The sequence below is a fragment of the Rattus norvegicus genome, chromosome 2 (genome assembly GCF_036323735.1).
Source record: "Rattus norvegicus strain BN/NHsdMcwi chromosome 2, GRCr8, whole genome shotgun sequence".
NCBI lineage: Eukaryota > Metazoa > Chordata > Mammalia > Rodentia > Muridae > Rattus > Rattus norvegicus.
In genome coordinates, this window is record NC_086020.1 from 22,393,817 (window position 1) to 22,414,981 (window position 21,165).

At 38.7% G+C, this 21,165-nt stretch overlaps 1 protein-coding gene across 3 annotated transcripts in view; it reads left to right on the forward strand.

The window, feature by feature from the left end:
- Hapln1 (hyaluronan and proteoglycan link protein 1) overlaps positions 1-21,165 on the forward strand; it is a 64,743-nt gene that overhangs the window by 26,850 nt on the left and 16,728 nt on the right. Inside the window, exons 1-2 of one of the 3 annotated variants that reach the window (XM_006231748.5) lie at positions 10,322-10,499; positions 11,081-11,204. In XM_006231748.5, the coding sequence (XP_006231810.1) occupies positions 11,105-11,204 (100 nt within the window). In that variant the 5' untranslated portion in view covers positions 10,322-10,499; positions 11,081-11,104. 3 annotated transcript variants of the gene reach the window in all.

Below are 21,165 nucleotides of genomic sequence, written 5' to 3' on the forward strand. Positions count from 1 at the left end.
AGATTTTCTAGTTTTCTGATTATTTGGAGAATTTTTTTCTCAAAATCAGTGCTAAAATAGATATGTTTTCTGTTTATTTGTTTCATTTCGCTTCATTTTTTTAAAAGATTATATATATTTTTGAGATTGTAACATATTTACATAATTTCTCCCTTCCCTTTTCTCACTCCAAAACTACCCACACACCACAGTTGTTGCTCTTTCAAATTCATGACCATTTTCTTTAACTATTTATTGTTCATATAAACTGTGTGTGTATCTGTCTTTGTGTATCTCTGTATCCATGTGTCTGTGTCTGTGTGTCTGTGTGACTGTGTTTCTAAATACAGCAACCTGCTCAGTCTGCATAATGCTACTTGTCCATGTTTTCAAGGCTGACCAATGGTACTGGATAACCAATTGGTGTGGCCTTCCCTGGGAAAGACTGCTGCTCCTGTTTCAGTGTTCCTGAGATGCCTGTAGTTCTTGGTCTAGGGCTGAGACTTTAGGAAATTCCCCCAGTCTGTATTGTCATGCCTAATAGTGTCATTCTTATTCAATTTGGGTTTAGGCAGTCATGTTGGGTAAGACTATGTATAGGTGTAGGTTCTTACATTACAGGGAGTCAGGCTTACAGAAAACTTCCTGGCCCTCTGGTTCTTAGACTCTTTCCAGCGCTTGTTCCAGTGCTTTCTTAGCCTTGGGTCTGAGAGTCATTTTTGTAGATAGATCTATTGGGACTGAGCTCCACAACGCAGCATGTTGATTGGCTGTAATTGTCTGTCATGGTCTCTATCTGTTGCCAAGACAGGTCTCTTTGATACAAGGTGAGAACTGTACTTATCTGTTGGTATAAGGACAAGCATTTCAGGTGCAGTTAGGGATTATGCTGGTTGTGGGTACTCCTCCACGATCCATGACTTCACTAGCTCTGGGTTGTTGGCTAGAGAAATGGGACTTTCTTTGGGACCACCAGATCCTGAATAATAATGCAGATACCTTTTCAAATTTATTATAAGCTTTGGCACTGCGGTTAGGCAGATTTTCACCTACTCTAACCTGACAATACTGGCCTGGCCTACAACCTACCATGTGTCCTGTTATCTCCGTCTCTATCCCGGCACCTGCTTCTTCTCCCATGTCCGCCTGGCAATTCTTCCACCTCAGACTCTTTCCTAGAGTTCCTAACTCTGTCAAATGTCCCTCCCATCTTTTCCTGCTTTGCTATTGGCCATCAGATTTTTATTAAACCAATCAGAAGTGATGGAGAGGATGTTTACAAAACAGGAAGAAAGGTGATGCTTAACAAAACCAAAGTCTGGCCTATAATCAGATCTTGCTGGTACATAAATCAGTATTTGAGTAATACAAAGACAATCTTTACACAGTGCCCAAATTCCAGTACCAGGCATTATCTCCTCATGTTGAGCAGATCCTAAGTCCAATTAGAAAACTGATGTTTGGGGGTTGGGGATTTGGCTCAGTGGTAGTGCGCTTGTCTAGCAACCGCAAGGCCCTGGGTTCAGTCCCTAGCTCTGAAAAAAAGAAAAAAAAAAGAAAGAAAGAAAACTGATGTTTACTACTAAGGTATGTATGCTACTACTGCACCATTAGAATTATCGGACCATGTTGGCCATCGCTGTGGTTGGTAGGTATCATAGGAGGCTAGGTGTGTTGGCTACGTCTCTCCTTTGATAGTTTGCAGGGCATGTTGGCACTCTGAATGCTAGTCTTCAGGGAAGAAGTTTCAGGTCAGATCTGTTTTGAGGGTCTCTGAGCCCTTTGTCTGAAGTGCATAGTGTCCTCATGAATAGGGAATGACCTTTCTCATAGGAGAAGGGGACAACCAAGGGCAATAGCAATAACCTATAATATTTTTGAAATCTCTTGGACAACCCTGAACAACTACTCAGAAAGGACCTTCCCATGTCTGATATTTAAGTGTCTATACCACGGTCTATGGTTCTTGGGAGTAACATTCCAACTCAGATAGAAAAACTATATATATATGTATATGTATATATATATATATATATATGTGTGTGTGTGTGTGTGTATGTATGTATATATATGTGTGTTATATATGTGTACATATGCATATATATACGTGTATATATATGTCTGTGTACATATATATATTGAAAAAATACAAATTTATATTCAGTTTAAATTTAAATTATATGTATTATATACATAACTATAATATGTAAAAATAATATACATATACACATAAATATATTATATACACAAATTATTTACACACTGACTTATGTATACTGTAGATATTTTAAGCAATCTATAGTATAATTCTTTAAGGCTTTTCAGACATACTAAGTATTATTTTATCCTTCTCTCTCCTGTATTTATCTCCATCCCCTTCCCTAACTAGAACCCCTTCATTTGTCCTGTTCAGATCACTTGCAACCTGTTCTTCTCCCTCTATTGCTCCTCCTCTACCCCATCTCCATGATGGATGCTTTTTACTTTCTTTGTTTCTGTAGTACTCACATCTGAAAAGTTGGAGGTAGGAAGCTAAGAGTGAATATGTGGTATCTGTCTTTCTTCCTAGTCCATCCATTTATCTGCAAAGTTCATGATTTCAGCTTTCTTTATGGCTGTATAGTATTCCATATACTACCTTTTCATTATCTATTTCTTGGTTAAAGGGAATTTAGGAATAGCTGATAGATTTATCTTTAGTTCTTTTGAGGAATCTCTACACTGACTTCTGTGTTGCTGAAGCGGTTTGAAATACCACCAACACTGAATGAAGGTTTTATCTTTCCCACATCCACTTCAGAATTTGTTAATGGTTGTTTGGGCAAAATTGTTGAAAGTAAGGAAATACTGAAATGTTTGACATTGATAAAATCTCAAAATTGTTTTGATTCATGTTTCCCCAATTGTTAGGAAGAACAATTTTTAAGATGGGTCTTAACCATTTTTTCGTCCTTTGAGAATTCACCTCTCAGCCCAGATTCCAGGTTCAATAATTTGAATGGGACATGGAGGCTGTTTAAGTTCTTTCTATTTTCTGGGTATTAATCAGCTGTCAGAGGGATAGCTGGCAAAAGTTCTGGCCCATCTGTGGCCTTGCTCTCCATCTGACTGACTGTTTCTCTGGCTGTAAGGAAGTGTTTGCACTTTATGAATTCTCACTTGTGCTACCCTTAGTTCTTGGCATTACACTTTTTAAAGGAAATATTCTCTGCTAAAAACAACAAATGTGCAAATGGAATTTTTATTTTAGTCAATATTACCTCTAACACATGACCTTATTTCCATAAATTTGCCGACTATCACAATGCCAACACAACGTGACAGTAGGATGATGTTTAATATCTTAAAACTGAAAAGAATTATTAGTTTGCCCAAAAAATAGCAACAGTGATATTTTATATTCTGAAGATTTAGCAATTTTTGAAGAATTGTTCATAAACTCACTTGATTTCGGATGATTTTCTTTAGGTGCAATGATAAAGTATGGTGCTTTCTTCTACCCCACCTAAAGAATATACTTGTAAAGAATCACAAGTCATACTGGATGCTGTATGAATATTAATAATATATAGGAAATGGAAATTTAAGGGCAGATAATGAATGCAGACATTTGGATACTATTAAGAATGCCCAGGACTGGAGGGATGACTTAGTGATTAAGAGCATTAACTGGTCTTCCAAAGGTCCTGAGTTCAATTCCCAGCAACCACATGGTGGCTCACAACCATCTTTGATGGGATCTGATGCTTTCTTCTGGTGTGTCTGAAGAGAGTGATAGTGTACTCGCACACATTAAATAGATAAATAAATCCTTTTTAAGCAACACTTATCTTTAAATAAAAGTAAAAGTTAAAAAATGGAATGCCCATTTTTACTTTCATTTCAACTTCCTTGCTTTTCTTCCTGCTATAGAGTTGGATTTTGTCAAATACTTCAGACAGATATGCCAGGTCGAAAAGGTCAGAACACATTGAGAAGACATAGTTTATTCTTTCTAGTCCTTCCATAGTCAGCAAACTGCTTAAACAGATACAAAATGATACGCAATAATATCTTCAGCACAGTTGTGAATCTAAAGTCAGGCAACAAATCAAAGAATGAAGCCCTAACTGAAGGTACTATGTGAAAATCAATATTGAAAGTCCTGTGCAAGGCTTCGAGAATCACTTAGAAAGAGCTGAAATCTTAAAAGTTTTAGCCTGTATATCAAAATCATATTATATACTATTTTATTTAATAAAATATATTATATGTGTATTATCAATTTATTCACATAGCTGTCAGTTACTCATAGACAGCCAAGTGTTTCCTTTGCTTACTGTATTTTAATACTATTTTTCTTCCCATACAAGAGCTACATATGCGAGCTCTATAACCATCATATTCAACTTGAGCTTTTAGTAAGATGTACCTTACTATATTTCCATCAGAGTCATGTATAAGCTACCAGAAAGTCACTCAGCAATTTGGTTTGTTGAGAAGTATGTACGCCCCCCTCATCCCTTCCCTGAGCCCACCAATAACCTAAGGCTTGAATGGGCCAATGACCATTGTACTTTGATTAGAGGTTGCTGAGTTTGCAAAACCACTGTCAATATTTCCCAAGAGAGGGCTAGCAACAAGCCAGTCAAGAGTAAAGAAGAATTGAATTGCCACTTAAGCATTATTGATGCCATTCCTTTAAAAAAATCTGTAATTTTTTGCTTAGATTGGCAGTCCTAAAATGCAGTATAAGAAAGAAGAGATTAGAACACAAGCCTCAATAAAGAACAAGGAAGGAGGAGGACAAGGAGGAGGAAGAGGAGGAAAGTGGGGGTAGCAAGAATGAGGGAAGAAAAGAGAATATCAACCTATAATTTTCTCCTTTCCATTTTTACCACCCTTAATAAAAGTAAATAATAATCATGGTTAAATTGCTAATGAATAACTTTGGTATTCGCATTAACTATTTCAACTGAACAATAAGAATGTGACCACAATCTGTTCAGAGGCTATTTCTCGGGTCATACAACTACAGCTTGCGTGGCCGAGGAATGAAAATTAGTTTTGCCTTTTTTTTGATTACACTCTTATTTTCCTATCTCCCCAAGACAGTCCCAGCTTACAGGATGTAGCTACATAAAATTCTTCCTTCTCTGTGGCCTGATTTGAATAATAAATAATCCTGTGATCCATGGTAAGTAGTGGACAGTTCATAGAACACATCAACATGCAGGGAAGAAAACACATGGAATCAGAAAGATGAGTAAAAAGTAGGGTGATAGAGAAATACAAGCATCAGAAACACATAAATGGACAGAAAAATTATGAGAAAAACGTAGGAGTAAACTGATGTCAAAACATAGAAAAGGAAAAAATTACCCAATGCTCTATAAATACAGGCTTTTAAGCCATAAGACTCCCAGGACCTACTGTTTGTATTTAATTGGCATAATTAACTGAGATTTCTGAAACTATAAACCAGGGAAGGACCCCCATTTTGAAAACATGTAGAAAGAAATGACAAAAAGTAAGTAATCTCTATTTATGCATAAGATGTGCTTACATCTCCTTGAACAAAAACAGCATGAATTGAGAATCCCTGTAAATATTAAATTTAACAGAAGCCGCCCCGATAAAGTCTCACCAAGGTGACTCTTCAAATGGGAGCTGAACAGTGATGATATCTTTGGGCATGCTAGCCTGGAGGGGCTATGTCCACAAGGTCCACATACAGAACGATAGGCAAGTGAGGACGGCCGGGAGCTGCAGAGATTATCTGCCCAGGAAAGAGCACAGCAGTTGGCTGTCCAGTGTAATCAACCAGAAAGCATGTATACAAGGAACATGATTGAACTTAAAAAGTTACGTTTGTGAACATATATTATAAACATACACATCGATGCATGCAACATCATTTAGTGCAAAGGAGGCTGTGTATTTGAAGGAGAGTGAGAAGGGGGTATGAGAGGGTTTGCAGAGAGGAGAGGGAAGGAAGTAATGTTATAATTATAATGGGACCTGTGTCATTCACAAATATAGTTGTATATATCAATAAAATAAGATAAAATGTCTAGGCTTTAACCTTTTCCTGTCACTCAGATGCACAAAGAATTCCACCAAGGGAAACGGAGCAATATAGTCTCGTAGTCAAATTATAGAGAAAGGCAGAGGGAAGAAATGACTGGGGCTAGGGCAGGATAGAATCTAGGAAAACCACCACAGTCAACCCGATTCATAGGATCATATAGGGTGACAGGAAGAGGGATCCACTGACCAACAGGCTTAACTCTCCCATTTCCCTCAGGGAACATGGGTATTGTAAAGTTGAGCAATGTGTGTGGCTGGGGATGCATGGTGGTTTGTTTAAGTTTTATGTTCTTTCCCTAATCATTGCTTCTCTCTCGATATTTATTTACATTCCAATCAAGCTTGACATTCTGCAACTGACTATTTTAGTATCAGATCATTGGAACTAGTATATTTGTATTTCAGAGTATTAAAATTTTACTTTGGACTTGGTGGTCGTAGCTCTTTGTCTTTAATTCCAGCATTTGGGAGCCGAAGGAGGTAGGTCTCTGAGTTCAAGGCCAGCCTGGTCTACAGAACCAGTTCTAGAACAGTGAAAACTACAGAGAGAAATCTTGTCTCGAAGTGAAGAATAGACTAGAACAGAACAGAACAGAATAGAATAAGAAAATTAATAAAAGAAAAGAATTTTACTTTGGAAAGGATACCTTGCTTCCCAATAGTGTTTAAGTATCACCAAAACCAACTACAAAATGACATGCTAGCATCTACTTTTTTTTTTCTGTTTTTCACACTCACTCTCATATTTATTATCTGGGGGGACTGAAGACATGTGTACATGAAGTGGGGGGGTCAGAGGACAATGCACAGGCGTCAGTTCTTTCTGCCACATGGGGCCAGTAATTACATCAGGTCATCAGGCTCGGCAACAAGTATGCTTGCCCATTTGAAACATAAATAAAAAAATATCCAATAAAAAAAGGAAAGAAAGATATCTGCTGGAACATATTTATAAAGCGATGTTTGTATTAGACGTTTGAGAATCTCATGCAATACATTTTGATCATACTCAGTACCTTCTGCAAATCCTCCATGACCTATTGCCCTAGTACTTTCATTCCCACTCAACGTTGAGTTCCCATCTTTTTTAAACCAATAAAGTCTGTGTTTTTCAATTACTCTTGAGAGTAGGGCCTTGCTTGGAGTGTGGTCAGGCCATCAGAAGTGACACCATTCAAGTAAACTGACCCTTCTTCTCCCAGAATAATAGTATTAGTTTCTGTCCTAGAGCCTGGGCTCCAGCTCCTGCAGGGGGACTGTTCCTGCTTTCCGAACCTCTGAGGGTATTCTCATTGAGGCGCTCACAACAAAATATTCAAAGTTAGCATCTCAGAGAAAAATGCGATGTTCTTCTTTCTGAGTCCAGACTACCTCACTCAAGATAATTATTTTCAGTTTCATCTATTTACTTTTGAATTTTATAATTTTATTTTTAGTAGATGAATACTATTCCACTGTGTAAACGCACCACAGTTTTCCTACCCCCTCACTGGATGAGGAATATTTAGGATACATTAGAGGAGCAATAAACATGGCAGAACATTACCTCTGTAATAAGATTTCAAGAAAATTGTTCAACATCATTAAAAATCCAGGAAATGGAAATTAAAGCTACATCGAGATTTAATTTTATTTCAATCCTAATAGCCACGACTTAAGAATAGAGACAGTAGATGCTCGCTTGGCTGTGGGTAAAGAGAATGTATATTAGCTGCTGATAGGCATATAAAATGGTGCAACCACTAAAGAAGCCAGCCTGGAAGTTCCTCAAAAGACAGAAGTAGATGATCGAGCTGTATCACTCTGTGGTATGTACCCAAAGGACTCTATCGTACAACAGAGATACCTGAATATTTTTATTTTAACCATGAATATTCAATCTGGACTCATTTGGGTGCTACTTACAACATTATGTAGTAGAAGGCTTAGGAGACTTAGTGACAATTAAAATGGGTAAGATGACTCTGATAAAATACTTGACAGGGAATCAGAAGGCTCTGAGTTCAGACCCCAGTTACCCATGGCAGAAGTCAAGCAAGACAGTTCATGTCTGTAATCCCAGCAGTGGGAGGCAGAAAGAGACAGGACCCTGGAATTTACCGGTCTTCCAGCCTAGCTTACCAATGTGTTCCAGGGTCAGTAGGAAACCCCATCTCTTGGATGTTAGCCTTTGACTTCCTCTCTCTCTCTCTCTCTCTCTCTCTCTCTCTCTCTCTCTCTCTCTCACACACACACACACACACACACACACACACACACACACACACACTTACACATACAAATACAGAGTCACGCAAAATAAAATTAAGCATGCTTTTAAAAAAGACTGTCAATGAGTTTTTTGGTGAAATATGAGTGCTAAGTCAGGAGCTGTTAATGACAGCTGGTTACAAAAAAGTATCTTTAGTATTCTGATTTTACTCACATCAAGAATTGGAAATTTTCATTTAACATACATAAATATTTAGAGTAGTCATTAAAGACACAAATCAGATTCATCCATTCACTTGCATGACTACCACAGTCTGAGTTGACCTCATCTGTTAAGGAACCAGCCTGCAGATCCTTGTTATAGCAAATATGCTCAAAGGACTCCGCTGGTAAACAGAGCTTGCTCTGTTTGCAATTTGTTACTGTTTCTGAAAATTGTGTCCCTGAGGTTTTCTTTTCTGATTTCATGATTGTTAAAATGATGGTTGTTCTGCCATTGATTTAAAAAAGAAGAAAAGATAACTTCCCCGTTCTTGGCTGAATTGCATTAATATCAGTGTGGGCACTCTAGAGTCTTCCTTTGCAATTGCCACTGTGTTATCCAGAACTCACTACAAGTGAGTCTTTGCTTGGCTTTTTCAAAGATGGTGTATACATCTATGTATGTCTCATAAACCCCAAGAGCATTCTAACAATCTTTGCATTTCAGAACTGGAATATGGAAGTTAAGTCAGTGGGAGGCACTATTATTGATATGTTTGAATACTGAGCCATGGAATTAAAGGAGCTATATCCATCAAAATCTGTTTGTCTCTCTGCCTGTCTGTCTGTCTATCATCTATCTATCCATCTCTCTATGTTCCTATCTCTAGCTTCTATGTACGTACATCCCTATATATCTATCTAGATCTTACGTATATGGATTATTTTAGGTAAGATAATTCAAGGGAACTGTGTAATTGAATTAATGAACTCACGCAACTTTAAAAATGCATATATCTATAGCTCCCCATGAACTAAACTATATGTGGTCACAGTGATATGAAAATTAATCTAGGAAATTCATTGTGTTTGCTGATTTTACCCTTTTCTTAGAGTGTGTTTCATTTTTGGTTGTTGAAATTGCACTCTTCGTTTTTCTATAATATATAGAAATATATATTTCACAATGCACACTCTTACCTTTCAAGCAGAGAGCACAGCATGCCTTGGATAGTGTATGGCTATCATTTCATATTTGTATAATTATTCCAATAATATTAAAAATTACAAAATCGTCTCTCTTCTAATTGCTCACCTATAGCTCAATTTGGGCTGAAAATATGCAATATCTGGTGGCTGTGATATTATGGACAAATACAAATGGAAAAATACATTTTACAAAACCCTCAGAGGAAAAAAGTTCTGAAAATAAGATTAATAAATTAAGTAGAATTTAGAAAAGGTCACACTTGCGTTCCAAAACAAATAGCCAAGCATCCACCATCTTCTCGCCGTGACATAATGAAGACTTGAAAGATTTCACAGAGGCAATGACAGAGTCACTGTGCAAGAACTGTAGAGAGGTATGCTTTCAGTCCGGAGAGACCTGGGAAAGTCCTGGGAGGCAGGGTCACACTCAAGGACCTCCAGGAACAGACAGTAAACTCATTAATATAAGTATTCCGGAGAGCCAGGCTTTCCTGGAAAAAAAACAAATTAGTGTGAGAAGCCAGAACTCTGCAATTTCAGCTTTCAAAATAGCCAGTATTGTTAAGGCTGCTGTGTGCATGGGGGCCAAAGACTCTGCTTTTACATTAAAACTGAAGCTACCCTGAAATTCTTCCCTGCAAGTACAGCAAGGAATGGGAGGTTTGCATTGCTCTGAATTACTTTTTGGTCCTTACAGTAGCAAAGTTTTAGGGGTGCCGTGTCCTGTCCTCTCCTATCAAGTCAGTCTTGGATAAAGGACAGGCAAAGGGTGGCTCTGCCTCCTTCACTTAGGATCAGAGCTGTGCCTCCCTTTCTGTTTCAGCTCTTCATTTGCCTAATTGCCCTGTGAGCCTGGCGGGGACATTCCCTGCAGGGCTCTGCTGACTGCAGAGACCCTACCTGACACTCCAAGGCGATGTGTCAGCACTTTAGCTTGGAATGAATGAGAAATCAATCCGCTTGCCTGCAGTGGCGTGTCATGCACAGTTCTAATCTAGTTTGTCCAAATTTTCACCTCTTCACCATAGACCCCAACAGTGTTTACAATGGTAAGTGCATCTGTAGCAAATGCACTGCTTTCTGCTTGATATCTTTTATCCTCCTTTCTATTTAGAACAAGCAACTCTAGCCTGCTTAGGAAGCCACATGTGCAATGACCGATGGTGTCAAGGCTCATGCAAATACTCCTCATTTGCTCTGGTCTAAGATGCGGTGCCTAACAAGGCTGGCTGAATTAAATATTCAGAAATAAATGTGCCAAATTGCTCTTTTGTTAACTTATACACCCAACTCAGGGGTTAATGTTTTAAGAGAGTATTTGACCCCTTATTAAAGCTCTGCCTAACTCTGTAAGTCTTCATGCCAAAAGCACAGTGTTTAAAATTGTTAGCTGTACAGTTCTGCAAAGACAGAGTTAAACACTGTTTGGACTCTGGCTGCCTCTGAGAAACTGAAATTTTTCAAAGCTCCACTGTCAGCTCTCAAAGGCTGCTACAGTAACTTTCTGAACAGATTGGGTTAAATATTTTTAGAGACCCATTCTACGATGATAAGGTGGTAATAATTTGTGCAGTGCAACACTCCGAAGGCTTCCAAGTTTCTCAAGCCTCTGTGTATGTGATCCTTACAGCAGAGAGGAGTCTGAGCTACAAGGATGAGAAGTCTACTTTTCCTGGTGCTGATTTCAGTCTGTCGGGCTGACCACCTTTCAGACAGCTACACTCCGGATCAAGACAGAGTTATTCACATCCAAGGTAAGAGAACACAAGTTCTCAAATGAGCATCGGATGAATTTCCAGTTACTTACAGTTGAGATGCTTTGATGCTTGTTAATTTCTGGTCTGCTGCATGAACTTTTTCCTTCTCTTTCTGCTAATTAGTAAACACATGTCTGGTGCATGGACCCTAATACACAAGGGGGACAATTGAAGTTGAACCTCTAAAGATCCTCCAACTGCAGGGAGTTGGTGCAGTTAACCCCAAGCTGAACGATGTGATTGGTGTCTTCACGTACAGTGGGGTGCATGAAGTTCATTTCAGTGCAAAGTGAAGGGGAGAGCTAAAAATGCAGCAGAACTTAGGGTGTAAGGTCATTCTGTCACAGTAGTTGCTTTAAGATTGAGAAAAGTAATGCCAATAAGAAAACTACAAAGCAAGCTATGGCTGGGAAATAGCAGCTTACCCTGTTAGTCTCTGTGTAAAGCTCGAGTTCCTATGGACCACACTAGCCCTGCATATTTCTGTTGAGCTCAGCTGATCCTCAGCCAGAGAGCTGTAGCAAGGCTAGTGGCTGCAGTGTAATGCAGCTCTTTCGTCAGGCTAAGCTTCTGTTGAGGGACATCCTGCAATAAGAAAGCTGGAAGACTTATGCAATGAGGAAAGGCAGTCCAAGGAGCAAAAAAAAAAAAAGGTCTGTCACCTGCCCTTGGATGCTAAATCATTAAACTGAGAATTATAGAATAAATACTTTAAATGTATAATATTAATAATTTTAGATAAGTTCAACTTGGGGATCAGAGACATTATAAGTTTGATAAAAGACATTAGACATCAAGTTATAATTTCAAGGTCAAAGGTGTAGTCTTCAGAAAATTACATTCCCTGTTTAAAAGCAGGATCTGTAAAGGTCGTTTGAGAGTGTGAACCTGTAAATATTTTGGCAGTTGAGAGTAGAATTTCTAATTAATCTGTCTCTGAGTATTTTAGGCACATCCTTTTCAGTTTTGTTTTCTTGCAGCAGCTTTATTTTTTCACTGCTGAAGCATGGAAAGAAATTATATAATTGTAAATTTTCCTCAGGAAGCTGCCAGCTCAGCTTTTCCCCTAATGTGTTAGAACCAGAGCTGCTTCCCAAGGCTGGAATGTATTTACATGCTGTGGTTAGTGATGAGGAATAATAAATATCCTCTTAACTTCTAGTCACAGGATTCAATTCAATATAAATGGCAACACTGGAATAGCAACTTCAAATCTAATATAAAAATAATCTTTATGTAACTACGCTTTGAACTTACAAGATCTACTCAATTTGTAGTATAAATCATGTGATCCAGTGAGTATACGTGAAACCCAATTAGTGAAAATATTATTTTAAAAAATATACTGACATTCACGAACTAATTCATGTTACAGTAAAGTTATACGGACAAGGAAAACTCCTGTAGCCCAGCCCTCAAAATCCCATGAGTTCTATTGAAATTCATTGAAAAGGGACTGTTGCCCAAGGTACCCAAGTTATTCAAATGATTTCATACACTGTTGGGTTCTTTCCAAATGCCTTGATCATCCACTTCATTTCAATTGTAAATTCATATTCTTAGAGAGTGGAGGCTTCCCTGGAGAAGTTGCTTGATGCTTTCAGGTGATTCAACTACCAAGCCGGTGTTTGCTGGCTGAAACTAATACAGAAATGTAGTCAGGGCATAACATTGTGAGGTTCTCTTCATAAATCAAAACTTACTGTAAAGTTCTTCAAGGAACCATTCCCACTACCTCCCTCCCTTCCTTAGAGCACCACCATTCACATTGAGGTTTCAAGGCACGGAGTTCTGAGAACCCATGTCCAGTTGGCATGAGACAGTTTCAATTGTCTATTGTAATACAAATATAAACCTCATAGCACAGTATGGGACCAAGAAAGCAGGGGGCTTTTGTTACACTCTGGAAATACTAGACTCATTTCTCATATTTAAACTTTATTTGTAATAACCAAGAGGAATCAAAAAAAAAACTTGAAACCCTCACAAAACGTCTTGAGTCATTTGCACCCCAATGATTAAATTAGCTGATTACTGAATTGTGCGGATGGTTGAAACAGTATGCGGATTGTGAAACAGTATGGTTTCAAAGAGGTAGAAAAACCATTTAAAATTCACATTACTATGAAAATATACTTTATGCCCTGTATTTCTCATTAAAGTTCTATTTTATACTCAAAAGTCCCCAAGCAAAACTAACTGATTGAATTAATATCACATATAGGCCATGTATTCTCCTTAGATACTTTGGTATAAATCCTCGACATTTTCTTGATTTGTCCAGCTTCTTGAATCAGAGTTACCTAAGCACATTTCTGGTAACATCTTTTCAACTTTGTTGCAGATTTTTTAGAAATGTAGGCATGTAAATGTTTAATCTGGCAGGAAGGAAGGAAAGAATGAGGAATGAGAAAAAAGAAAAGAAAGGAGAGAAGAAATGAAGGGGGAGAGAGGAAAGATAGCAGGAAATCAAAACCTGAGGACAGAGCATAGATCTCAGTTGGAACAGTGCACACTGTACTCGTATGAGGACTTGATTCTCAATTCTCCAGTACCCACATCAAAAGCTGGATGTGGTAGCACTTCTGTAACCCCAGCACCGTGGGAGAGAGGAGGATCAAAGAAAATGGGTTCCTGGACCTCTTTGACTAGTCAGCCTAGCCTGGTCAGTGAACTCCAGATTCAGTGAGAGTTCCTGTCTCAGAAACATAAAACTCAAGCAAGCAAAAAATCAAAAACAATATGGAAGGTAACAACTAATATCCTTACACACATAAATATACCACATATCACATGTGCACAAACAAGTGGGCACGTGCATGTACACCCTTACACACATAAATATACCACACGTCACATGTGTACACACAAATGTGCATGAGCATGTACACCCTTACACACATAAATATACCACATATCACATGTGTACACACAAGTGGGCATGTGCATGTACACCCTTACACACATAAATATACCACACGTCACATGTGTACACACAAATGTGCATGAGCATGTACACCCTTACACTCATAAATATACCACATGTCACATGTGTACACACAAGTGGGCATGTACATGTACACCCTTACACACATAAATATAGCACACATGCAATAACATAACACACTCCTACACACACAAAAAAAACTACTGGTTATACATGAATATGTATTTGAATACAACACTTGCTTTTGTCATGATTTATAATTTCTGGTCCATATTGAATATATTTACTCTTCTACATAATTTTAAACAATATGTTTCCAAGTGTTTGCAAAGCTCCAGAGTGTTATTACAGAGAAAGCAGTTATACTATCAAAGCACAGATTTTCTTCTCAACAAACTTACTAACATTTCCAATAGGGCAACGGAGGTGATAAGAGAGAAGAAAATAAGAACTAAATGAAGGAAAATAGAGAGAAAAGTAGTCAGTCACAAATGGGTCCCATCTACAGCAATGTATCTAAATTCATTGACGTTTGAACACTTGGCATTTTTAGCCCATAAAATATACCTTGTGGCTACTTCTAAGTTTGGAATGAATAACACACACTATTACTATATGTTACTTTGCTAACTATCTATTAAAACCATGTACTTTTATACTTCTACGTACAAAATTTTCCTTTCAGGTGGCAACAATTTTACATTGGATAGACATTGCATTTTATGCTCCTTTACTGGATGATAAAACTGCCAAACTATGAAAGAAATCAAATTATTAGAAAAATACATATTTACAACCAAGCAAATGGTTCATTAGTAAATTACTTTCTGACCAAAAGTACATGAGAATGAGTGTTTTCTCAATTGAAGCACTTACCTAAAATCTTTACAGCATGCTAGTTTTTATTTTACCACATAATGAAAATATTTACAACTGCTTATTGTTTCAGCTCTTTACTTAGAAATATAGTGAAAATTTGTTTAAATTCTAAGAAATTAAAACACTCATTCAAGGATTACCACAGCAATAGTATCTAGGAAAAACAAAATCATTACCATGTAGAAATTATTTCAAAATAAAGACATTGAAAAATGGACATAATACCTTAAAACTACTTCAAAAATTTTATATGACCGTAGTGAAGTACTGTTTACCACTCTAGAGGCTGTGGGACCTGGGAAGACGGAGCTGATAAGTGAGATAAAGTCTCATGCAATGGCCAACTTTATACAATGCACCAGACAATTAAACTTTGTGCGTTAAAAGGAGTCACATGAGTAAAGTGTATTATCACAATGGCACACAGCAAGGGGTAGACAAGCCGAATGCAACAAAAATATGCCCCTCCCCCATACAGGCACGTAAACAAATAACAATAACCACTTGTAATGAATAATCTGAAGTAAACTCACCCCTATCTCCTACACCTGGGAGAGGCTGAGAGCATTCACATTGCTCAGTGACCAGGATAAAAGGTAGCCATTTTCCCCTGGTGTATTTATACATGTTGGGTAGTTGGCTTCCCTGAATAATCAGCCATTAATCACCACATGTACACACTCTGTGAAGTATATCAGCTTATGTTCAAAGACTGTGTTATGAGGTCTGTGAAACAAAGTAAGTCAAAGAGAATCCATCCTACATTTTCTACTCTTCACTCGAAAGGCACATGTCTACATCCTGAAAACAATAAACTCCCCAGAGCCACAGTGCATCATGTATGAAACCTATTAGAGCAAGGATCATTTTATTGCCATCAAGTGTATAAACTGTGCGAGCAGGATGTGGACACAGCCTTCACTGTGTTTTTCCAAAGCATTTGAATGTTTCGGATGGACAAGGTCTGACATAAAATGAGGCTGGAGGAGTAAACGGAAACCAGACTGCCACGTGTGTTGTCATCCAGGCTTGCATTCTACATTTAACCACTGTAAATGTTAAGTCTGAAGAAAAGATATACTCTACCCTGACTGCCTCCTATAAAGACCAGGTGGCTAGCACACTACAAGTCAATGTGAGGAAACCCTGTAGGAGTGTGCTGGTTAGTGTTTGTCAGCTTGACAAACTAGAATCACCTAGGTGGAGGCAGCCACTGTTGAAGAACTGCCTCCAGCAGATTTCCTTTAGTTCATCTGAGGGGCATTTTCTTGATCAATAATTTATGAGAGAGGGTGCTGCTGACTGTGAAGAATGCCACTCCTGAGAAAGTGATCCTGTGTTGGAAAGGACAGTAAGATGCAAAGCCACAGAGCAAGCCATAAGCAACATTCTATAGTTTCTACTTTAAGCTCCTACATTAATTTCTTGCCTTGGCTTCCCCAGATGATGGGCTATAACCTGAAGGCCAAATAAATCACTCATAAGTTGCTTTTGGTCAGTGTTCTATCACAACAGAACGTAACTGAAGTATGAAGGGTCTTAGGTATGGGAAATCATGACGTCACGAGACTAGATGGACTGTTCACTTTACTGGATGTATACACACCAGGGCTTACTGACGGAATGGATGCAGAGGTATCTCAAAGCACAGCCCACAGGTTTTATGTTGACTAAATGAATGAGTGGTGAAGGCAAGGCCTACACTAATAGAAACAGACAAGATGGGTTAGGATAAAACAAGAGAGATACATTGACAACACAATATAGGACCAGAGGTATGTAGATGTGCTAGTTACAGAGTTTCCCATGCATGTGATACTATAAACTACAAGATATAGGTCCACTGATTTTGGGACTAGAATAGATAGCCTGTGGAGGTAGAATATCCAGACAGGGGCAAGAAGATACATATGGAGAGCCTCACTACCAACAACTTGAACAAGAGTATGAAAAGGCTTATATTCACGTCCAAAGGGTCTGAATCCTGATCTATAATGTATGCAATTTTTCCTCATCATTTTTAATTTTAAATTGACATGGCAGCATATGCTCATAATCCCAGAACTTGAGAAAAAAATCAAGCTTCAAACTAGCCTGGATATATAGGTAGAAAAATACTGTTAAGATCTAAATTGCCTGCAAAGGATTAGAAGTAGACACTTTAATATTAAATATTATTTCTTTACCAATGGTTTGATGCTTCACAACCTATGTCCCCTAGTACAACATTGGAAGGGCCTGTACCACTGCCCCTTAGAACGGGGTGGTTGCTCCCAGACTCTCTATAGGCCTTTTGGCACATTGTTCTGCTGTTCAAACTGATCGCATCAATGTATAACCCTTCATCAACCAAAACATTTGTGTTTGACTTGTGCTGGTATTAGGTGTCACAGCAGGCAGGGAAACACACTACAAGAGGGAAGGATGAAACTTCCCTTCAGTTTTACTTATTTAAATTGTATCACACTTTGATAGTCTGGTGCCAGGTAGTTTATTGCCAGCACATTTAAACACATTTTAGAAAGCCATTTCTTGGTGTAATACAATCCCCAGTGCACAAGGAGGCAAAACTACATTGAAACTGAAGTCAAAGTACAAGTGATTTCTTCCAAGAAAATGAATTCTAGAGATAAGGTACCTGCAGTAGCTTAAGGGTCTAAGGAAGGATCTGGTCTCAGTCATACAGGTAACATAGAGATCATTTGGGCTATTAACCATTACTGCTCCTGGTTGTGAGAGCTTGGGGAGACAGTGGTTGGTTATACAGATAACGTGAGGATAATTCAGACCATTGGGTATGTCTAGACCTGGTTTTGAACATTTGATATGGCCCAGCCCAGCAGATCATGCACAGCACCAGGCTTTTGATCACCTTCGGTTCCCAGTCTTCTGTACGGAAGAGCAGGGTTTGAGTCCTTCCTTTTGAGAGGACAGTCCTCCATTTATTCCAATATCCCTGGAGATCTGTTGTTGTAAAAATATAAAAATAAAAAAGTAAGGGTTGTCTTTTACCCCACTAGGTCTGCACTGCAGTGCCCCAAGATATCTGCTAGATATCTTGGCAGAAACACATCCCAGCCGCACACTTTCTTACACGCAAACCCTCACATAAAAGAACACACAACACAATAATCTTTGACCCAATTGGTAAGATATAATTGCCCACTTGAACATACAAAGCCCAGTATCATCCATCCCTTAGGAACATTGATAACAACCCGTAAATACACAGAGCAGAATCTTAACATCACCTGCCATGGCTTCTTCCCTCTCTCTCTCCTCTGTCCTGTCTCTTCCTCTCTCCTAGTCTCCTCCTCCTCCTCCTTCAAACTTCTCTTCCGCCCATCCTTCCTTCTCCTCCAATGACAGGCTTCCTTCTATCCTGTACCTGTCCCTCACCTGTACTTTACAAATTCAATGGGGAGGTGGTTCTGGTGAAGTCATCTGACTTCTGAGTATATGACTAGGTAGCTGTCCTTGGGGCAGTGGAATTAGCATCAAAATACAGATAACTTCAGGGCAAACCACAACAGAGATCTGTGGGTGTAAAGGTCTTCATGATCCCAACCCAATTGTATTTTATTTTCTTTCAGCATTAAATTCAATACCTGATCCATTGAAGGTTTAACAACTCACAATTGTTTTCAAAGCAATAGTGAAAAGTCCCCTAAATATTTTCTTAGTGCTTTTGTATTGCGATTTTATCTTCCCCATTATGTAAGGGTGTTAATCTTATCAGTACAAACGGTTAAATGTCCCTTCTGAAAACTATAAACTGACCTTTTACTTCCGTCCACAATAGACATGTTCTGTATGGAAACAGACTTTAGTTCTGCTCCTTTGCCATAAAATACAAGAGTTTTGGCAATTATGAAATGTGCAGATTATCGCAGATATTAAATGAAAGAAACTGGAACAATAATTTCTCTGTGTATTTGAAACAAACCTTGATCGTCACCATCTTGGAAAGTGTATCTATCTTTACTTTTCTTTTCCATTAATTCTTTGAGAATTTCATACAATGTTTTCTGATCATCTTCATTCCCTTCCCAACGCTTGCCAGATCACCTTCTCTACCCACTGACACTTGTGTCCTCTTCTTTTTTCTAAACCTATTAAATACAGTTTGTGCTGCCCTCATACTCTTGGATGCATGGTCTTTTCTGGGACATCCTAAACCACTAGAGCCCTCACCCTTAAGGGGTGACTCTCCCTCTCCCAACATCTATCAGCTGCCCATGGTTCCCTAGCCCAGGGAGGAGTCCATCTTGATAGTGGGATTTTTGTATGGCCTAAGCCTGCCCAGGGCTTGTGCATGCTGCCACGAATGCTCTAAGTGCTAACGTGCAACTGCATTGCTTTGTTCAGAAAACACTTTCCTTGAAGTCATCCATGGCCTCTGACTTTTAAAATCATCCCACTCCCTTTGCTTCAGTGATCCCCAAAAATTGAGAGAAATGAGAATACAATAGCCATCCCATTTATCTTTAAAATGTCATTCAACGCACTGTTGAAATGGCCCAATTCAAAAAATTTCCTGTCTTCCTTAGTCTTTCTACAATATCTTAATTTATCTTTTGCTCAGTTTCAGTTAATAAAAATCTAATGCTAGGTTTCCCCTGTTATCTACTGGTAACACCAATACATTTAATTTCTGGAGATTATTAACCAGAGAACCCGTAAGTCAACAAAAATACCAACAGCATCTCTTGCTCTGAAACAACTAGCAGACTCCATGGCAGAGTGCTAATGCATCTGAACTGACATTTACAATCGGGTTCATGTATGCAGCCTGATGGAAGGTGAGCTCTATCGTCCCAGTTCATCCTCCTCAACAGCAGTATGTAACTGATGAGTCATGCTAGCTTTGACAAGACTAAGCGTCCTGCCCCAGGCAGTTAGCTATTGAAGAAGAAATTCACACTTGAGCCGTCTGCCTCTCCTGAGTTCTGCGCTCTTATGTGAGCAGATAGACTTCAGGTAAACTTCCTCACTCCTTGGGGAGTACTTTTTGAGGGCAGGAATAAGTAAATATAATTAGTGGTTTATTCAGTTCATTGTTCATCCAGATGTTTGGAACCGTATTCCGAATGAAAACGTCCAAGTAATCTACGAAGAAGTTGAAGAAGAATCAAAATGAAATGGTACTATATAGAAATAAAGATCAGACAGACAGACAAGGAGAGACAGACAGACAGGGACAGAGACAGAGAGACAGAGAGAGATAGACAGACAAAGAGGGAGAGAGAGATAGAGAGAGCGAGAGAGCGGGGGCGGGGGACTGTTGATTGACATTTCCTATTTTATATAATGAATTTTGGGCATGTTCATATATTCCTCTTCCCCTTTCTCATCCTTTTTCTCCCACTGAAATGTTTCTTCAGATAAGTTTTCTCCCTACATCAGTGTCTCCTTTTTGTGTGAGACTCACTGAGTTTAATTAGAATTTTCAGCCTCAGGAAGATAGGGAGCTTATTTACTAGAGCAAGAGCAACTTATGACAGTCTATGCAACTGAAGAAAAATGAAACCTCATATCCCATCAATTGTTAACTGCCAGTGGGACACAAGAGCAGGGTAGAACTCCTGGGAGTTGATGGTCCTCGCATGCAGTCCTGCCCAGAGTCACTGCCTCAGAGGAATAGAGGAGGCATTGATGAGGTGCAGGATTTTAACTGGCTGCTTCTAGGAACTGGTTTTTGAGCCTGGTAAGCTGCAAGATGAGCTGTTAAACACACCCAATCCGTGCTGAGCAGTGAGCCTTTCTTAGCATAACTAACTTTAACTGGATACTTGTTACCAGTTGGGCATTGGCAAAGCTGTTTTGTGTGTTGTTTAAATAAATATTCATAAGAACCTTTGGATGAAGTTGTTTTGTTCTCTTTTACTGAGAGTCAGAGGGACTAAGCAGAGTGTTTTAAGAATCTTGCATTGCCCACATGGAATTCTATTGGTAAAACAGAGATAAACCAACCCCACTTCTTGTGTCTTCTATACTAAAATATGAAGAAGATGGAAATACTAAATTCAGAGTGTTTATCAGTGTGTTACACAGATTCAGGGACACAACTCAGAGCTGAGAGTTTTTTTAAATGTAACTCATTTGACCCCATAGAGTTCCTCTGGGCCTCTT